This window comes from Neodiprion pinetum, chromosome 3 (assembly GCF_021155775.2).
Source record: "Neodiprion pinetum isolate iyNeoPine1 chromosome 3, iyNeoPine1.2, whole genome shotgun sequence".
NCBI lineage: Eukaryota > Metazoa > Arthropoda > Insecta > Hymenoptera > Diprionidae > Neodiprion > Neodiprion pinetum.
In genome coordinates, this window is record NC_060234.1 from 35,798,613 (window position 1) to 35,814,629 (window position 16,017).

The 16,017-nt window shown below is 35.9% G+C and overlaps 2 protein-coding genes across 15 annotated transcripts; one reads left to right on the forward strand and one right to left on the reverse strand.

Annotated features, from left to right (window-relative positions):
- Window positions 1-1,716: 1,716 nt before the first annotated feature.
- LOC124214613 (N-acetylglucosamine-6-sulfatase) lies at window positions 1,717-7,475 on the reverse strand. 2 transcript variants are annotated; one of them, XM_046617046.2, is made up of 9 exons: window positions 7,138-7,475; window positions 6,905-6,964; window positions 4,143-4,352; window positions 3,480-3,641; window positions 3,135-3,311; window positions 2,822-3,023; window positions 2,308-2,600; window positions 2,104-2,220; window positions 1,717-2,011 (listed from the first exon to the last, which is right to left on the reverse strand). In XM_046617046.2, the coding sequence occupies exons 1-9, from the start codon at window positions 7,249-7,251 to the stop codon at window positions 1,847-1,849; spliced, it is 1,500 nt and encodes a 499-aa protein (XP_046473002.1). In that variant the 5' UTR covers window positions 7,252-7,475; the 3' UTR covers window positions 1,717-1,846. The 2 variants fall into 2 exon arrangements, with proteins under 2 accessions (XP_046473002.1, XP_046473003.1); XM_046617047.2 differs by lacking the exon at window positions 4,143-4,352.
- A 609-nt stretch (window positions 7,476-8,084) lies between these two features.
- On the forward strand, window positions 8,085-15,688 carry LOC124214614 (vacuole membrane protein 1). Of its 13 annotated transcripts, XM_046617050.2 has the most exons (7): window positions 8,118-8,738; window positions 10,288-10,439; window positions 10,547-10,819; window positions 13,068-13,421; window positions 13,694-14,212; window positions 14,293-14,562; window positions 14,685-15,688. In XM_046617050.2, the coding sequence occupies exons 3-7, from the start codon at window positions 10,601-10,603 to the stop codon at window positions 14,814-14,816; spliced, it is 1,494 nt and encodes a 497-aa protein (XP_046473006.1). In that variant the 5' UTR covers window positions 8,118-8,738; window positions 10,288-10,439; window positions 10,547-10,600; the 3' UTR covers window positions 14,817-15,688. The 13 variants fall into 13 exon arrangements, with proteins under 13 accessions (XP_046473015.1, XP_046473006.1, XP_046473005.1 ...); XM_046617049.2 differs by lacking the exon at window positions 10,288-10,439; XM_046617051.2 differs by having other exon boundaries at window positions 8,118-8,613; window positions 10,288-10,819.
- Window positions 15,689-16,017: the final 329 nt, after the last annotated feature.

The following is a 16,017-nucleotide window of genomic DNA, read 5'->3' on the forward strand; positions in this document are numbered from 1 at the left end:
GTGCAGGTATATTCCTCGCCATTTGGGAAGCCTCGATCAGCGATGAAACGTGAATACCAAAGTAAGTAAATAAGGCAGGAATACAGACCCCGGGGGGCACGCGAAGAAATCGACGGATCCATTGATCGGAAGCCACCGTGAACCGCATCATCCTGCGACAATGGATCGATCTCCCGGCCGAGCGGACACTCTTAAAAGTCCGGCAAACTCTCGCCGATTCAAAACGCGAACCCCCGACATACTGCGTGCCCAATCGACTGTTCAAGCCCCGACCAAAACACTTAATTCTTGCCGGTCACTATACGCTACTGTGCGCGCAGGCTTTGCTTTACGATGAAACTTTACTCAAGTATGCGAAAATACCAGCCCTAATTCTTGTGACTTGAAAAATTTGCGCCAAGTTTGACAAGCTTCTTCAGATCCGTGTAAAAACGAAATTCTCCCGGGTCCGATGCGACGTATTTTAATATTTCGTTATTGTATAATTCGTCGGCACTATTTTGAGTGACAGCTTGATTGTGGGTATTTTTATTAGAGGCCATCGATACGATGACTTGTCAAACTCCTGCGCTGGAATGGAATTTGAATGTTTTGTCGACCAAATTTTCTTGCTTCGTTTTGATTTTGCGAAAAATGTTATGAATTTTTTACTTATTTGACGGGGGTTAGAGGCAGCGTTGAGACGTCCCTGAATTCGACACTTTTGCAAACGACGATTTCGTTCAGTCAAGCGTGCAGGCGAACAAATTCAACACACGCAAGTTGGAGTGGGCTTACGTTTGGTTCCGTAGGTCTTTAGACCTAGGTATGTGTGGTTTGCATGCCGACTTATCTTTGCCGAACTTACATCTGCGCAAACAATTTCTTAATCACTAAGTAACCTTCTATATAACTACGAAAGCTGTAACGTTTACGAGTATGTGAGCGTTTTTTTTTTTTTTCTATTTTCAAAATGCAAGATATGAATTCAGACAGCTTTTGTACAGAATAAAGGAACGAGGTATAGCTTTTATACATTCGCTTATAGCTTGTAGTACGATTGTTTGCGAAAATAAGAGGTGATTCTCGTAAAGAAGTTACGTAATGGAATATGAATTAACGTATGATTCCGCGTTTGGAAGGTATTAAACTACGTATGCGTGATATTATAGTTTCAAAGTGCATTTTTCGTTCGACTCTTGACGTCGTCGTGATTGTTTGAATTATTGTATTTCCGAATACGGCGATTCAGATTGTCGACTCTGTATCTGAATACAAGAATGAACTCGCCCCTGGAATCCGCAGGCTCTTGTTTTCTTAGTAAATATTTTTATTAAGGCCCTGGAGGCTTGAATATCTGAATACCAATTGCTTCTGAAACGCTTCGATGCAAAAATATCGAGAAGATTGACGTATATTTATCTTGCTAAAATGTTTAAATTTTCCGGAATCCAAGGCAATCGGTTAACAACGCTGGAAGCGATTTATATTCGCGATTTATATTTCCGATGGAGCGGGGAAAACGGCAAAAGTATATTATCATTGCTCGAGAACCGCGTAGTGGGCTTTAAAATATTTTTCCTACGATCCTGACGGTGTAAAATATGTTATAAAGAAAAACTGTATTCACAGACGCAATTTCAAATAAAAATTTAGATAGTAGGTATATTGAAATACTGTGAAAACGCACGTATTTCAACCAAAAAAAAAACATACACCATTCTTTAATATAAAACTTTATTCGTAATAATAGCAAAAATACAATGTCACAACTCGTAGATTATAAAATGAAGCGAACATAGTGGAAAAAAAAAAAATTAATAACCATATTGGATTAATTCACGAATAATGAAATGTCGTGTAATTATTAATCGATTAATTGCGTACCAGTTATCACGCAATCATCACCCTTGCAGACTACAGCTTTCTTGAGGCGATTTCTGAACAAATGCCTTCGTCTAGAAGGCATGGTGTACCCAATATTGGTTATTTGGAAAGCGTCCGTTTTCAAATCATACGCCTCGACATAATTCTGTAAAAGAAAGATAAAATTAGCGAACGAATTTACGGAACAGATACGTGTCGCATCATTCTTTCAGTATTCTCTATGGATCGAATAATCACATCGTTATCTTCAAAGATGCAGAAGAGATTGTCATCCCCGTTAGCCACTCTTCTAATACAGCTGTACGTGTTGTTTTTGCAATCCTGACATTTGCACGCAAAATCCGCGCTGCATATCTGAAAGGGAAAAAAGTAATGGAAATTCTAAAATTGCATAACGAGGTATTACAAGAGATGATACAAATATAAAATATAGCGAATTACAGCCATGTTTGGATCACTGTCCGTTGGACATCCGGAGGTCTGCGGTTTCTCAGATTTCTCGCCTCTGTATTCGATGAGCAGTGTTCTGTCAGTTCGGAGGTAATGACTTAGCAGCGAAGTGCCGTCGGATGATGCATCGGTGCCAGCCATATCTAAAATAGTTGCAAACAGATCCACGCTACTCGCCGGATACTGTACGGTCCCCTTCGAAATCCCTGGACCGCGAATCAGTAAGGGAACTCGGATGTCTGTTTCGTACGGCTGACGTTTGTCAAATGGCAGGCTGAATTGTCCTACGGAGAAAATAGAAAAATCGGAAATGTTATTGAGTGAAGATTTGAAAAGTACGAAAGAAAGAAAAAAGGTAGAAAACTTGAATGTTCTTTTTTTTATGCAAAAACGATCACTCGAATCACTATTTGACTTGTTTTATCAAACGATGGAACATTCAAGTGTCCCGGTAATCCTGCCATTTATTCAGACATCGCGTGACACGTGATATTATTTTTCTCACCGACGTGATAACCGTTATCCGATGTGAAAATGATGTAAGTGTCGTTTATCAAGTGACGTTCGAGGAGTGTTTTGTAAACGTTTTGTACCAGGTCATCGACGGCTAATAATGCCTCCCAACGACGTCTGTAGATTTCGTCCAATTTCGGCAAGATAGATTCCGGCAGTGGCGCTCTACCAAAGCGTGCCAAAAAATGCTTATCCTGTAGAAAGTTTTGACGTTACGCAATGTTCGGCACTATCATTACGTCTGATAATCGACAATTATTTCTAGATATTTTCAAGTGCGATTAATAAACCGAGTGAAATTATACCCTCTGTCGAGGAGTGTTAAAGTTCGGTGTTCGCATGGCTTTCGTCCCTTTAAAGGCGCCATCGTGTCTCGGCGCTGGCGTGAAGGGTCCGTGAGGAGCCGGTGGTGCCAGAACCATGAGAAACTGATGGTCATTATTAGTATTACGCGTTTTCAAAAATTCCATCGCAAGATTTCCCTGGAAATAGACAGCTTCGTTCAGGTAAGAAGATAAAGAAAAAGAAAGCCCCCTTTTATTGGATTTGAGCAAAATAACCCCCAACAAATACATAAATATATCGGTAACTGCAGGTGCTTATATAGTCTGAAATACGTATAAATTTCGGATAAACAAATTTACACTTACGATCACGTCAGTAAGGTAATCTCCGGGTTTATCACCGTACTTTTTTTCGGTACCATTTATGGACAATGTGTAGTCATAGTATTTCGAATTACCGACCAGTCCAGCCCACCAATCCCACCCCAGTGGAACATGCGATGGCCCGCCTGCTGCCCTGCTTCCATACTGAATCGGTTTTATTGTTAGATGCAAATTTCGCTGGTTCAAAATCGCTACCAAAATTATTGACTTTATTTTTTTGCAGAACCAAACATGTTTCAAGAATGCTTCGAAACTATCTGTTGTATAACAATAATAATGATCATAATAATCTCTACCAACACCCACAGTAGACAATAATGTTTCGCTTTCTTGGTTTTAGCAGCAGTTGAAGTGAAAAAAAATAAATAAAATAACGGAAAGGTGAGTCATGTTCCAAAAACTATGTGTCTGTATGTATTTCTCACCAGTCAATTGTCCACATCTACGTGTAAATATAATTTTCTTTGTCGAAGACTTCAGTTGACCCGCAGATCGAGTCGCGTTCGAATATATGTATCTCATTTTCAAATTTTTCCTAGTTTTACGATAAACTCGCACAATGTTTTGGTTCGAAGGCAAGTTAGTGTTATAGGTGAGTATCCTTTCTTAGCGCGTTAGGTATTGGATTGATTATTCAACGATTACCTGGTTCAAATATTTTCCAGCATAAAAAGTGGTATAGGAGGATGAGTCACGTTTTATCTGTTGTGCGAACGTATTCGGCTCTTGGTATTTCTGCCATTCCGGGCTGCTGCATCCACCCGCAATCGAATTGTTGACGGTCAAGTGATTGTGCTGGTATCGACCAGTTAGAATCGACGCTCGATTGGGACAGCAGATCGGCGAGTTAACAAACTAATCAATAATTAATGTAATTTAGACGATTCAACAGTATTCTCAGTGATCAAAGTGCTAACCCATGTTTATAATTCAATTTCGTCCATTCTGAGGTATAAATCAGAACCTGTGAGTCTATCTGAAGAATAAAATATCCTGTGCATGATTTAGAGCCAGTGCATTTCGGTACTTCAATATCGGTTTGAGAGTAATTTATAGATGACACAGTAGAACAGAGATTTTGACAAGGAATAGCCATAAGACGCCAAGATGTCAGTTTCTTCGGAACTCGGTTGAAAAAGATGTTTGAGGTATGCTTGGTTTCATGAAAATTGCTTAGTTGCTTCAAAAATTGAGAATTTATAGAAGGTATGCTAAATGATGTTTCGTTATAACTTTCCCCATTCGAAAAACCCGGTGAGTTTATATGTCTCGTCAACCGCGATCAACGTTTCTTCTGTCAGGCGACATCTGGTGGAGAAATACAAAATTGGTTGCATATATATGCATATGCCAAGGTACATGCATACATCCAGGTAGCTAAAAATGCAAGCGATCTTTCACTTTTCATACAGCGCTTGGTAAAGGCGGTTACTGCTTCCACAATTCGTTACTACAAGTATTTAAACACTTGAATTTCCACAATTGAAAAAACCTAACTGAAAATTTTCGGATGAACCCAAGGAATCTCTGTTTTCATTTTATACAGTGGTACAGAAATCCTTAAGATTCATCTCGAATTTCCTTAAGGCGCCATACCACAGTAAAAATTCTAAATTTTCAGGTTTTTTTTTCATTTTCTGTTAGATGCATGTTTTAAGAATGTTCTCTCCAAATTTTATGAAAAAAATCGTAAAACTGACGAAGATTAAGCATTTTCTGTGAAACTGTTTCGAGCACGCCAGCAACTCCATTATATGGAAACTGCCGCTGATATTGTCACTATACTTTACAACTACGGTCATACGGGCCTCGCGAAAGTATTTAAAGTATTAGATGTCAAAATCGGTAAGTTAATAATTTTTGTTTCATGTGTGAATTAGCTATCACTAAAAATTTGAAAAAAAAAAATGCAGTTGTCCACCATTTTGTTGATTTTTGAAATACACATTGACTTTTTGCTACGTAGTGCTATAGACGTAGGTATCTAGTTTATATTTATATTTTTTTTATGATTAACGGTATAGTTTAATCGCAGTCAACGACCGAGCAGCAATTTCACCGGAGTGCACTTTTAGGCTGAGAGAGGGGGAGAGGAGGGGGGTAGAGTACCGCATGAGGAATTTACTAAAATCACGGCAATTGATTGTGTAATTTATGCAAAATAATCGGCTGTCAACAAGTGTTCGCCATCCCCTGAAAACGACAAACATCACACAGTATTCCAATTAAAGAAAGAAGCAATTTCGTGTTCATTCGGTCCATGACTGCCTGCAGCGCTTTGTATACCGATAATAATAAATAAAAATTTAAGACAAACAATTTGTCTTACGCGCATCATCCCAGTATATTCATCATGGTTATATGAGGGATTCTCCGTCAACTCGGCCACTTTTTTTTCGGCCATCTCAGATCTGCCCCATAATTCCTCATATCAAAGTACTACTACAAGGTACTCTATGTGAATTTTTTCAGACTTTTTAATTCATTATTTGAGAAATTGCCATTTTTTTTTCAAATGAATATATCTCGGAAACTTGACGTAACTGAAAAAAAATGACTCTACACAAAAGTTGTAGTTTTTTGTCAGCTTTCGAGAGGAATTTTTGAAAAAATTTTTATGTTTCGGTAACGCTGATTTTTTACCAAAAAAGGAAGAAATCATTTTTTTTATTCAAAAAGGACCCTTTTTTTTGCTGAAAAATTGCAGTCTTCCAATATGTGTGACAATATCGCCAAAAAATCGCCAGAGTGGCACGGATCGAGGTTCTAGGGTAAAAAAAATGAAGCCACACAAATTAATTTTTTTATACCGGAACCTCGACCGAATTTGTGTGGATCCGTGCCACTCTGGCGATTTTTTGGCGATATTTTCACACATATTGGAAGACTGCAATTTTCTCAGCAAAAAAAAAGGTCCTTTTTGAATAAAAAAAATTATTTCTTCCTTTTTTGGTAAAAAATTAGCGTTACCGAATCGTAAAAATTTTTTCAAAAATTCTTCTCGAAAGCTAACAAAAAACTACAACTTTTATGTAGAGTCATTTTTTTCAGTTACTTCAAGTTTTCGAGATATATTCATTAAAAAAAAAAATGGCAATTTCTCAAATAATGAATTAAAAAACCTGAAAAAATTCACATAGAGTACCTTTTAGTAGTATTTTGATATAACGAATTATGGGGCAGATCTGAGATGGTCGAAAAAAAAGTGGCCGAGTTGACGGAGAATCCCTCATATATAGAATGACATATGTAACTTGTAATACGTATATTATACTACACGTAATAAGAAAGCAACGCACCAATTCGGTGATAAATGAGCCAGTTAAGTGGAAATGTTTTATTGTATAGCTCGGTTTAAGAGATGAGACGTTGTTCGGTTATATTAAAAAAATACAAATTGCACTTACGCAGTTGGCAAAGACAGCTCCCTGATCTCCAATAAGTTTCTTCGTGTTTCGCAGTGGCGTCTATAATTGTGCAGAAACAAGACAACTGTATTAGTAAATTAAAGAGAATAAAAAGTGAGGCAAATAACCCATTATTTCAAGATAATCGTAACAATTACATTCCTATTCGTACAAATAGGAAAAATTTTTAAATTAATAATAAGAATAACGTGAAATTATAATTTATTACTTACCATTCCACCGATCGTCAAATCCAAATCATCAGCTATGATTAAGACTATATTCGAAGCTGTAATCGCAATCGGTGTACAAACACATATCAACGCAGTGAGTATTGGGATACTCATTATGCAGCTTATCCTTACGTATTTTAACAAAGGAACGATTTGCTCAAAGATATCTCAAACATAAAACAACTGTACTTTTACATAACTTAATAAATTGCGAAGAGTGATAAACATATACCAGTGCCACTGCAACGTTTGCGTATGAAATTTTATATGAAATCACGCACTTTACGCCGCAATCACGGGTCTACTGCCTACGATGGTGCTTCCCCGTCAATTGTTTCAATTTGAACATAGCATGTTCACAGTCATAAATACCAAAAAATACAAACAAATATTAAAGAAAGTTGGCCTTAGGAAACAATATGTAACAGTTGAGTAGGTGGGGTGATCGTTGGTGGGTAAATACATACTTACCCTAGGGACTTTCATGTCTTACCAGCCTGTACAGACGCGCTGATAAAACAGAACTCAAACACCTGCATATTACAGAACATACTTATGGCCTACTCATCTCTGCTTATGGTATATATCTAGGTTTTAAATTTATCCAATGTATTTGTACTCTTCTACCATGCAATACTCATAATAATACCTTGATTATATCCATGCTACTGTATTGTGCTCTTTTGCTGTTGTAAGGGCCGTTTGACCCCAGAGTCTAATAAAACTCTATATCTCTCTGAGATCTCTAGGTATATACGAAAATTGTCAATACTGCTCGCGAAAATGTATACAAACACAATACTCGAGCCTGTCAGAATTTTTTTTAGAAAAATTGTAAATCATATTAAAGAACAAATAACAACATAATTGATGCTGTGGCATTATATCGATTACAGCAAAATTTTTGCAAACGCCTTTCGCCACGTGATCTTGGCTGATACCAGCGCTGCCTGCGACGCCTACATCAAGTCATAAGTTCACAATGGTTTACAATAGCTGCGATTGCGAATGACGAGAGCCTAGTGTATTCCAAAAAATGTGGTACGATTGTTTTTTTGAATTCGTTCCTCTTTTCGCGTAGATAAAAGTAGACAAATTACCACTGCGTGGACAATTCGACTAGTACTCTGAGCAGTCAGTAACTATTTAATTAGCGTACATTTTACGAGATACCTAGGTGCATAGCTACACTAATCTGATTACTTAATTAATTCAAGGCATTTGAGTTATTGCTCAGAATCAAATAAGGCACTGAAAAATTACCTCGAATGACAGATAAATGTGAACATTGTGAAATACATCAATAATTCTGTGGAATCCAGAAATTATTCGTAGCTAAGGAGCTTTCAATTACTACGTGGGCGCTTATCATTGAGGTTAAGGCTAGTGATTCAAAGTATGTCCATGTGATAATTAGTGCGATAGTGAAATCTTCAAAGTAGAAAGTCACGTTTGTCATGGGGAGTAACTTGTGAGGTGAGCTTTGTACGTACGAAATTATTCGTGTGCGTTGTTCGTTTACCGTTCTTCGTTTGTGTCAAAAATTTTAAGAAACCATTGGTTGTGCCCTAAGTAAAAGCTGATTCTACAAGTATTCGCAGGTATACATCCATTACTTTTGCCAACTCATTCTGACTCAGATAAAACTGTCGCGAATATCACGTCCTGCAATTTTGCTGACATATTTTACTACATTTCATTCATATATGCGTACCGACTTTTGATTATCATCTATGTATATACCTACTTCTAATAATAACTTTCTTTGTTAAATAGCTTGAGCCAAAAAATTGTTCAGGCACCAATTGGCTTGAAATGTTTTTATTTTTTACTATTGTAAAATTCCAAGCATTCTTGTGCCATTTATTGTAATTTCGTAACTGAAAAATACAAATTGATTAATGTCTAACGGGTTAAAAAGGTAAGGGTAATCCTCTCATTGTGACTTGCATGTTGTTCGCTGGTGCTGGTGCTATTTAAACTGGCTGGGATCTGGCTGTAATTGTTATTTTCATTACCACCAGAAGTTGTTGATCTATTTGCAACTCACCACTTCACTAACTCAACAAATAAAGAAACTAACACATGTGTATTATTAGTCTAAGAATAAGGACATATCCGCGTATTGCTTAACTCATTATTTTCACAATACCATGCGATGGTGTTTTTCAATTACTCAAGTGAGTAGCCGTTTAGCTAGATATCTTAGTCGTATGATTACGAGTTTTCGCATTTGTCAACCAACGCTAATTTTTTTTCAACCTTTTGTAATTCATTTATTTCAAATGTTTATCATCTTGCAAACTTTGCTTTCCAAGTTGTGGTTTTACATCCTTGAACTATGTTATATTAAAGATCACGAAAACCTGAAACGACGTGATAAGATCAAGGCTACCATTTTGATATATTCTAAATGTAGAATCTGACTGATTACTTTAAGCTCACAGCTTATATATTTTTTCATTTGGATAGTACTTTAGAAGTTGAATAAGGAAGTTTAAACATTTTTAGGGTTTTCAATTTAATTGCCATTGGTAAGTTAAAGCTAGTCCCAGTTAATGTGTCTTCACAGATATCGATACCGTTATGAGATTGAGAAAATGTCGCTATCGTTTGCCAAAAGTCCTTGGACGATGTGATTTGTGCTACTGTGGTTCGTTATCTAACTAACATCTCTGAAATAAGTCAGAAAAGAAAATAATTTGAATCAACCAAGTTTTTTCTACAGTTTTCACTAAATCATTCAAATGATTTTCTATTAACTTTGCTTCCAATTCTCATGAATGGCAATTCATACTTTTGAAATATAGTATAATAGTTTTGCAAAGGCCTAAAATTTAATCTTGTTTGAGAGAAATTTAAGAAGTTGGGGAAAAGTATTTTTAAATTTTCCATCATTTACTCCTTGCCCAAATTGTATTTTTTTTCATATCATTTTGTAAACGATCTTATAACAGAATGTTCTTACATTTTAATCGTACCAGATCCTGGTTTCTCAAATTCTGAAATACTGTGTATCATAATATGAGTGAAAGATTGCTACTAAAATTTGTTAATACGGACATCCTTGGCGTTATTGTTCTAATTTTTTGCTGATCATCCTAATCGGAAAGATAATTTTATTCATTGTCATATGGTTCTTTCTTACAGCCGCAGTTAAATTCATCACAAACCATTGAAAGAACAAAAGTACAGTTTATGGAAAGCAATTGGGTGAATGATTTGTGCGACCAATGATTGCCAATTATTGGTTGTCGACTACTCCTAGCGATGCTATATGACAAGCAAAAGTTCAATATAAAGTAATCGGTTTGTCCAACTTATCGAACTTACCTTAAACTCCAAATAGATTGGCTCTCCGTAATTATCATCCATCTCGTACCAATTGGCTTCTTCATTCCTAAAATAGTTTAAGAAACACGCCGAAGGTACAGATCAGACTCTGTCCCTGGCTTTTGTGGTGATGGTGAGGAAGAGAGTAGGTCGAAAGGCAAACCATACCACATCCACGTCTTCTACTACCACCACGGAGTATTCTGAGAGCAACTTTAATCAACTGAGTAGCGGTGGTTCGTTTAGCAACTCTGCTATCACTTCCTCTCTTCGGCGTATGACGCGCGAACAGCTTAAAGGTTTACTAAGGGATCGAAGGCTACCTGTCTCAGGAAACAAGACAGACATGGTACACAATCCTCGGTCATATAAAAAAAGCAATGCTGCTGCTACTGATTAACGTTATAATACATGACACAATTTTTGAAAATTGCTTTGGTAATCCTTAAATCTGGACACAAAAAACGCCCTTCCAAAAAATTTCTTTTCCAAGTAAAACTTTGAACGTTTAAGTAAGATTTAATGCAGTAACTTTGCATGTCAAAATTTTTCATCACCGACGGCTTTTCTTCGATAATGTGTATTTGGTACCTATCAGTAGCATCAGTTTACTTTATATGGATTCATGTGATATATTATCATTCATCCCATATGCACTACAGTGGTATTATTTTAATTTTCATTTGCCAGCCTCTTCCTAGAATTGTGTCTCTATTTTAAATTAATCTTGAATCCCAACAATCTAGGGTTTCTCTGAAAATATTTAGAGATCTCTTGACAGATTAAAAACTTGAAAAAGTGTCGTAAATTCAAACTTATTCCATCTAACCAATTTGGCTCATACTGTATGATAACACAAATTTATTTAATTTTTAATTTATTTACACATTTATTAACTATTAATAAAACGAAAAAAATCTGTAACTGTATGTCATGCATACATTTACTTAATAATTAAAATTAAAATACTCTGCTTGCCAAAAATATTTTTGTCGAGTTATTTTTTTTTGACAAAATTGACATATTTTAGGAAAAGTCAAACATTCAAATATCCTGTGTGATCTCTGAATATTTTTTTATCCGGCCCAAATTCTTGGGGAATGAAAATATCTTTGATTATGGTGGAAATTTGAATATTAAAATTTAAAATAGCACCTCTATAGTGAAAATTTGATGATAGAAGCTAACATCTATATTTGGAATTCAAAACAGTTGCATCCAAAATGTTCACGTTGATAACAAATTTTTTCCACCCTTCACCTAAGCATGAATATTTCTACGACTAGCAGATCATTTCTATAATTAACCAAAGAACTCTTTATAGCCTACACACATTATAAAGACTTGATAATTGCTTGCATGTTTTACTTGTGTTCATTATGATCCCGCCATACTAATAAAATAAGTAGCTATTGCTTAATTCATCATTTTTTTAAACGTAATTTGTTGCTAATGTGTGCTATTTCAGAAATGTATGTCTGGGTTTAGGTACTGCTGATAAACACGTGATTTTGTATCATAGACACATGTTGTTAATAGGAGATTCGATGTAACTAAATACCACACTTTGGACACCACACAAATTAGTCAATTACATATTTTCGAACAATTTTAGAGTGTGAAAATCGTCTCTATTTGTTCGTAAATTTATTATGGTCACTATTAATTTAAAACGTGGCTTCAGTCACTAATTGACTTAGTCCAATTTCAATTATCGGTACAACAACAAATAATGATTCGTAGTACGAAATTTAGTATCAGTTTGTAGAATGATAGTAGGGAGACAGTTGCCCCTTGACCCTCCACTAAACAGACTGCCCAATGATAATGAGTCAATGATACACCAGTCAGCCAGTACTCACTGGTCAGTTCTATTCGGTTGCTCGATTTGCTTCACTTTAAATTTAGAGGGGAAATAACAATGGGTAATCGTGAACTGAGGCCATACAAAGACTATCTGGTCATTGATATGAACTTGGCTGAGCTGTTTGAAGTAAATTAGACGTAAATAAACAGTTTTCCTGTACTATATAGTTTTCGCGTTATTCACTCGAAAATGGCCGTTTGTAATATTCCTTTTAAAACTGAATTCTCCACAGACTTTGTAGTTTAAATCAACATTAATTATCGCACGTTATAAATACATGTAGATACAATTTCAATATTTTACAACGCCATATGTTTGAAATGGTAACATAATTAGTTGCGTAAGTGAAGCCAGTTTCAAAGCCAACATTACGACTGTGACACAGGCCTTGAAATCATTGACAAGGATAGTGAGAGTTTGAATACTGAATTATTATGCCCTCACCCAAATAGTTGGAACCTTAGGTCTTATCGTTCGTGTGTTTAAATTAGTTGAACTAAATTTATGTCAGAAATCCTGCTGAGTAATACTTCAGCCATGTCGTAATTCTGCAAGTTTTGCAATTTTATTTGTGCTGACAAGCATAAATTTCCAATTGCAATCACAGTATTGTAATGCCGCACTAAAGTAGCTTTGTTAATTTTGACCTAGCATAGATGTTACTAATAATGGAAAATTCTCTTGTTCAACTTACAATTTTCGTTGAATCATTCTTGTTTTTAACCATCAGATAAATCGGTTGGGAGCTACAATGTCGGAGAACACATCAGCCGTCAGACGTACTAAGGATACTTCAACTGCTACAAATGGTACTCGACAAAGTACACCGGCAGCAAAGAAATCCTCCCATACTTCACAATCGCATTTGCATTCCAACCAAAACAGTGATTTGGATGTAGATCCCGATAGCTTAACGCTATGGCATCATCCAATAAAAACATTGAACTTTTTTCTACAAGAATTACTTATCAATGTTGTTAGTTTAACAAAAAATACTTTCAAATATAGAAAAACAGTATGGAGTATAATAATGATCGCCGGATTATTTTTACTTTCGAGCAGAGTCTCTGGACCACAACAACAGGTGAGATTATATTTTTGAATATCCATATAACTATGATTAATACCAAAACTTTAGATAATTTTTAATATATTTAGATATTACTAGACCTTTATTAAACAATGAGAACAGAGCATTGAAGTTTCATATTTTCTTCTGCAAAATTCTAGTGTGTAGTTTCGAAACAAAAAAAAGAGCACCACAGACTTATATTAAATAAATAATAGATTTCAATGTAAAAATATATCTATCGTACAAGTGGATCAACCCGAACTTATTTAACCTGGTTACCACAGCTGTTTAAATCCTGGGAGGCCACCGTCGTATGGTGGTTCTACTGGGTAGGACTAGGCGTATTATCGAGCGTTGGCCTGGGAACTGGGCTTCACACTTTTGTCTTGTACTTGGGACCTCACATAGCCTCTGTGACGATGGCAGCTTATGAATGCGGAGGGTTAAATTTTCCCGAGCCTCCTTATCCAGACCAGATCGTGTGTCCATCTACAGTAGATCCAGCATGGACGGCCAGCGTCTTGAATATCATGAGAAAAGTACGCATTGAAGCAATGCTGTGGGGTGCTGGTACAGCTTTGGGGGAATTGCCACCTTATTTTATGGCACGAGCTGCACGACTTAGTCGGCAAAGCGACAAAGATCACGACCAAGGTCAGGATCAAGAAGAGTTGAGAGAACTCGAAGCATTGGAGGCACTGGAAAATGGAGAAAAATGTGTTTCATTGGGAATGCGTGCCAAACTAGCAATGAAACATTTTGTCCAAAAGGCTGGCTTCTTAGGAATACTTGCTTGTGCATCGGTAATTTTACAATACCCAATATCCATTTATTTCACGATAAAAGTGAAACTTGCGATTGTAATTAAATATTTGCATTATAGATACCAAATCCGTTGTTCGATCTTGCCGGATTAACTTGTGGACACTATCTTATTCCATTCTGGACTTTTTTTGGTGCAACACTAGTCGGAAAAGCTGTAGTAAAAATGCACATACAGCAATTAGCAGTAATTGTGGCATTCAACGAGGAACTTTTAGATAAAGTAATTGCTTTGTTAGCAATTATTCCAGTCATTGGCCCAAAGTTTCAAGAACCCTTGAAGCGGTATCTTATTGAACAGAAACAAAAATTGCATGACAAATCCTCTATAGTAAGTATCAAAATAATGATCAATATTATGTTGATTTGGTATCTTATTTTACTTAGATTTCGAATGAATGCAATTTATTTCGGCTATGCAAATACTGTATAATCAATGATTTGCACTTTTAGGAAGGATCTACAACAATTTCTTGGCTCTTTGACAAGTTCGTCATGTTGATGGTGTGCTACTTTCTCGTCACAATTATACATGCTTTGGCACGTAACCACCATCGTCGACGTACAAAGTCGTCAACTGATTAATCTTTAGAAGAAAATTGAACACGGACTGAAAAATAACTCTTAAACGGTGGGAGGTAGCACTGATGGAATAGAAACTTACACCATAGGCAAAGACGTGCATAGATGATTCGAGTATTTTCCAAAAATGAAAAGAACTACTCGTCGATTATTATGCGCAGAAATGAACAATGACTAACAGATATCATGTGAGATATCATTTCATATTTTGATACCTATGTAGCTAGGTTAGCCAATCTAGGTATACATGTTAGAGCGGATACTAAAAAGAATGGTTTGCTCAATTGGTGTGCTACTAGCAATGAGTGAAGATCATGTTGTTAGTTGGGGCTTATTGTGGTAATACAGAAAGGCAAAATTATTTATTATTTCCTAATTACAAATGTCATTGAGAGGGTGATTTTTTTTTTCATAAATAGTACTTTTGGGTTTAAGGTAGTACATATAAGTTGAGCCTGGTACATCAATAGACATGTCCAGCTAAACATGGCATAAAAACTAAGTACATGTCGCAATGGGATGCTTTCTGAAGTTACTGAAGCGACACAAAGTCTACTATATGAATTGGTATTTCATTTTTACATTGTCCGTATGCTTATACTGTACCTAATAGCCAATATCACAACAATATAAACTTTCCATTTTTAATGGAAGACTTGTGATTTTCAAGAACTTGATAAATGATGTTATTTAAAGACTTCAATACACTCGTCGCACGTAGTATTTGTGTTGCGTCAAAGTAATCCACATCGACATATAAAGGCCTTGATCATTATAGACATAAGCATAGTTAATTTATGAACTGTAACAGTCCACGGTAATCTTAATGCGTCAATATAGTAATGGAACCGCAGAACCATAGGACAAATCATAAATTGGATTTTTATTTATCCTAAAGCCAGATCCCTACATTTGATGCAGTATTACGCAGTGATTTCATGGTGGGAAAATAAAAGAAAATCAACGGTATTGTGAGTAAGAAAATTTTGCGTGCTTGATCTGCAAAAAGTAAGAAGTCATAAAGATACCACTACACTTTTTGTATGAACGCGGGGATTTTCATATATAATAGTTATTTGTAATATAGGCATCTCTGTATCTAATTCAAATTTTTTTCATAAAATCACAAAAGATTTAAAAATCATTGGACACACACTCACACTGTATGGGTGAATCGTTATTTTCACCGTGTTCTTGGGCGTAA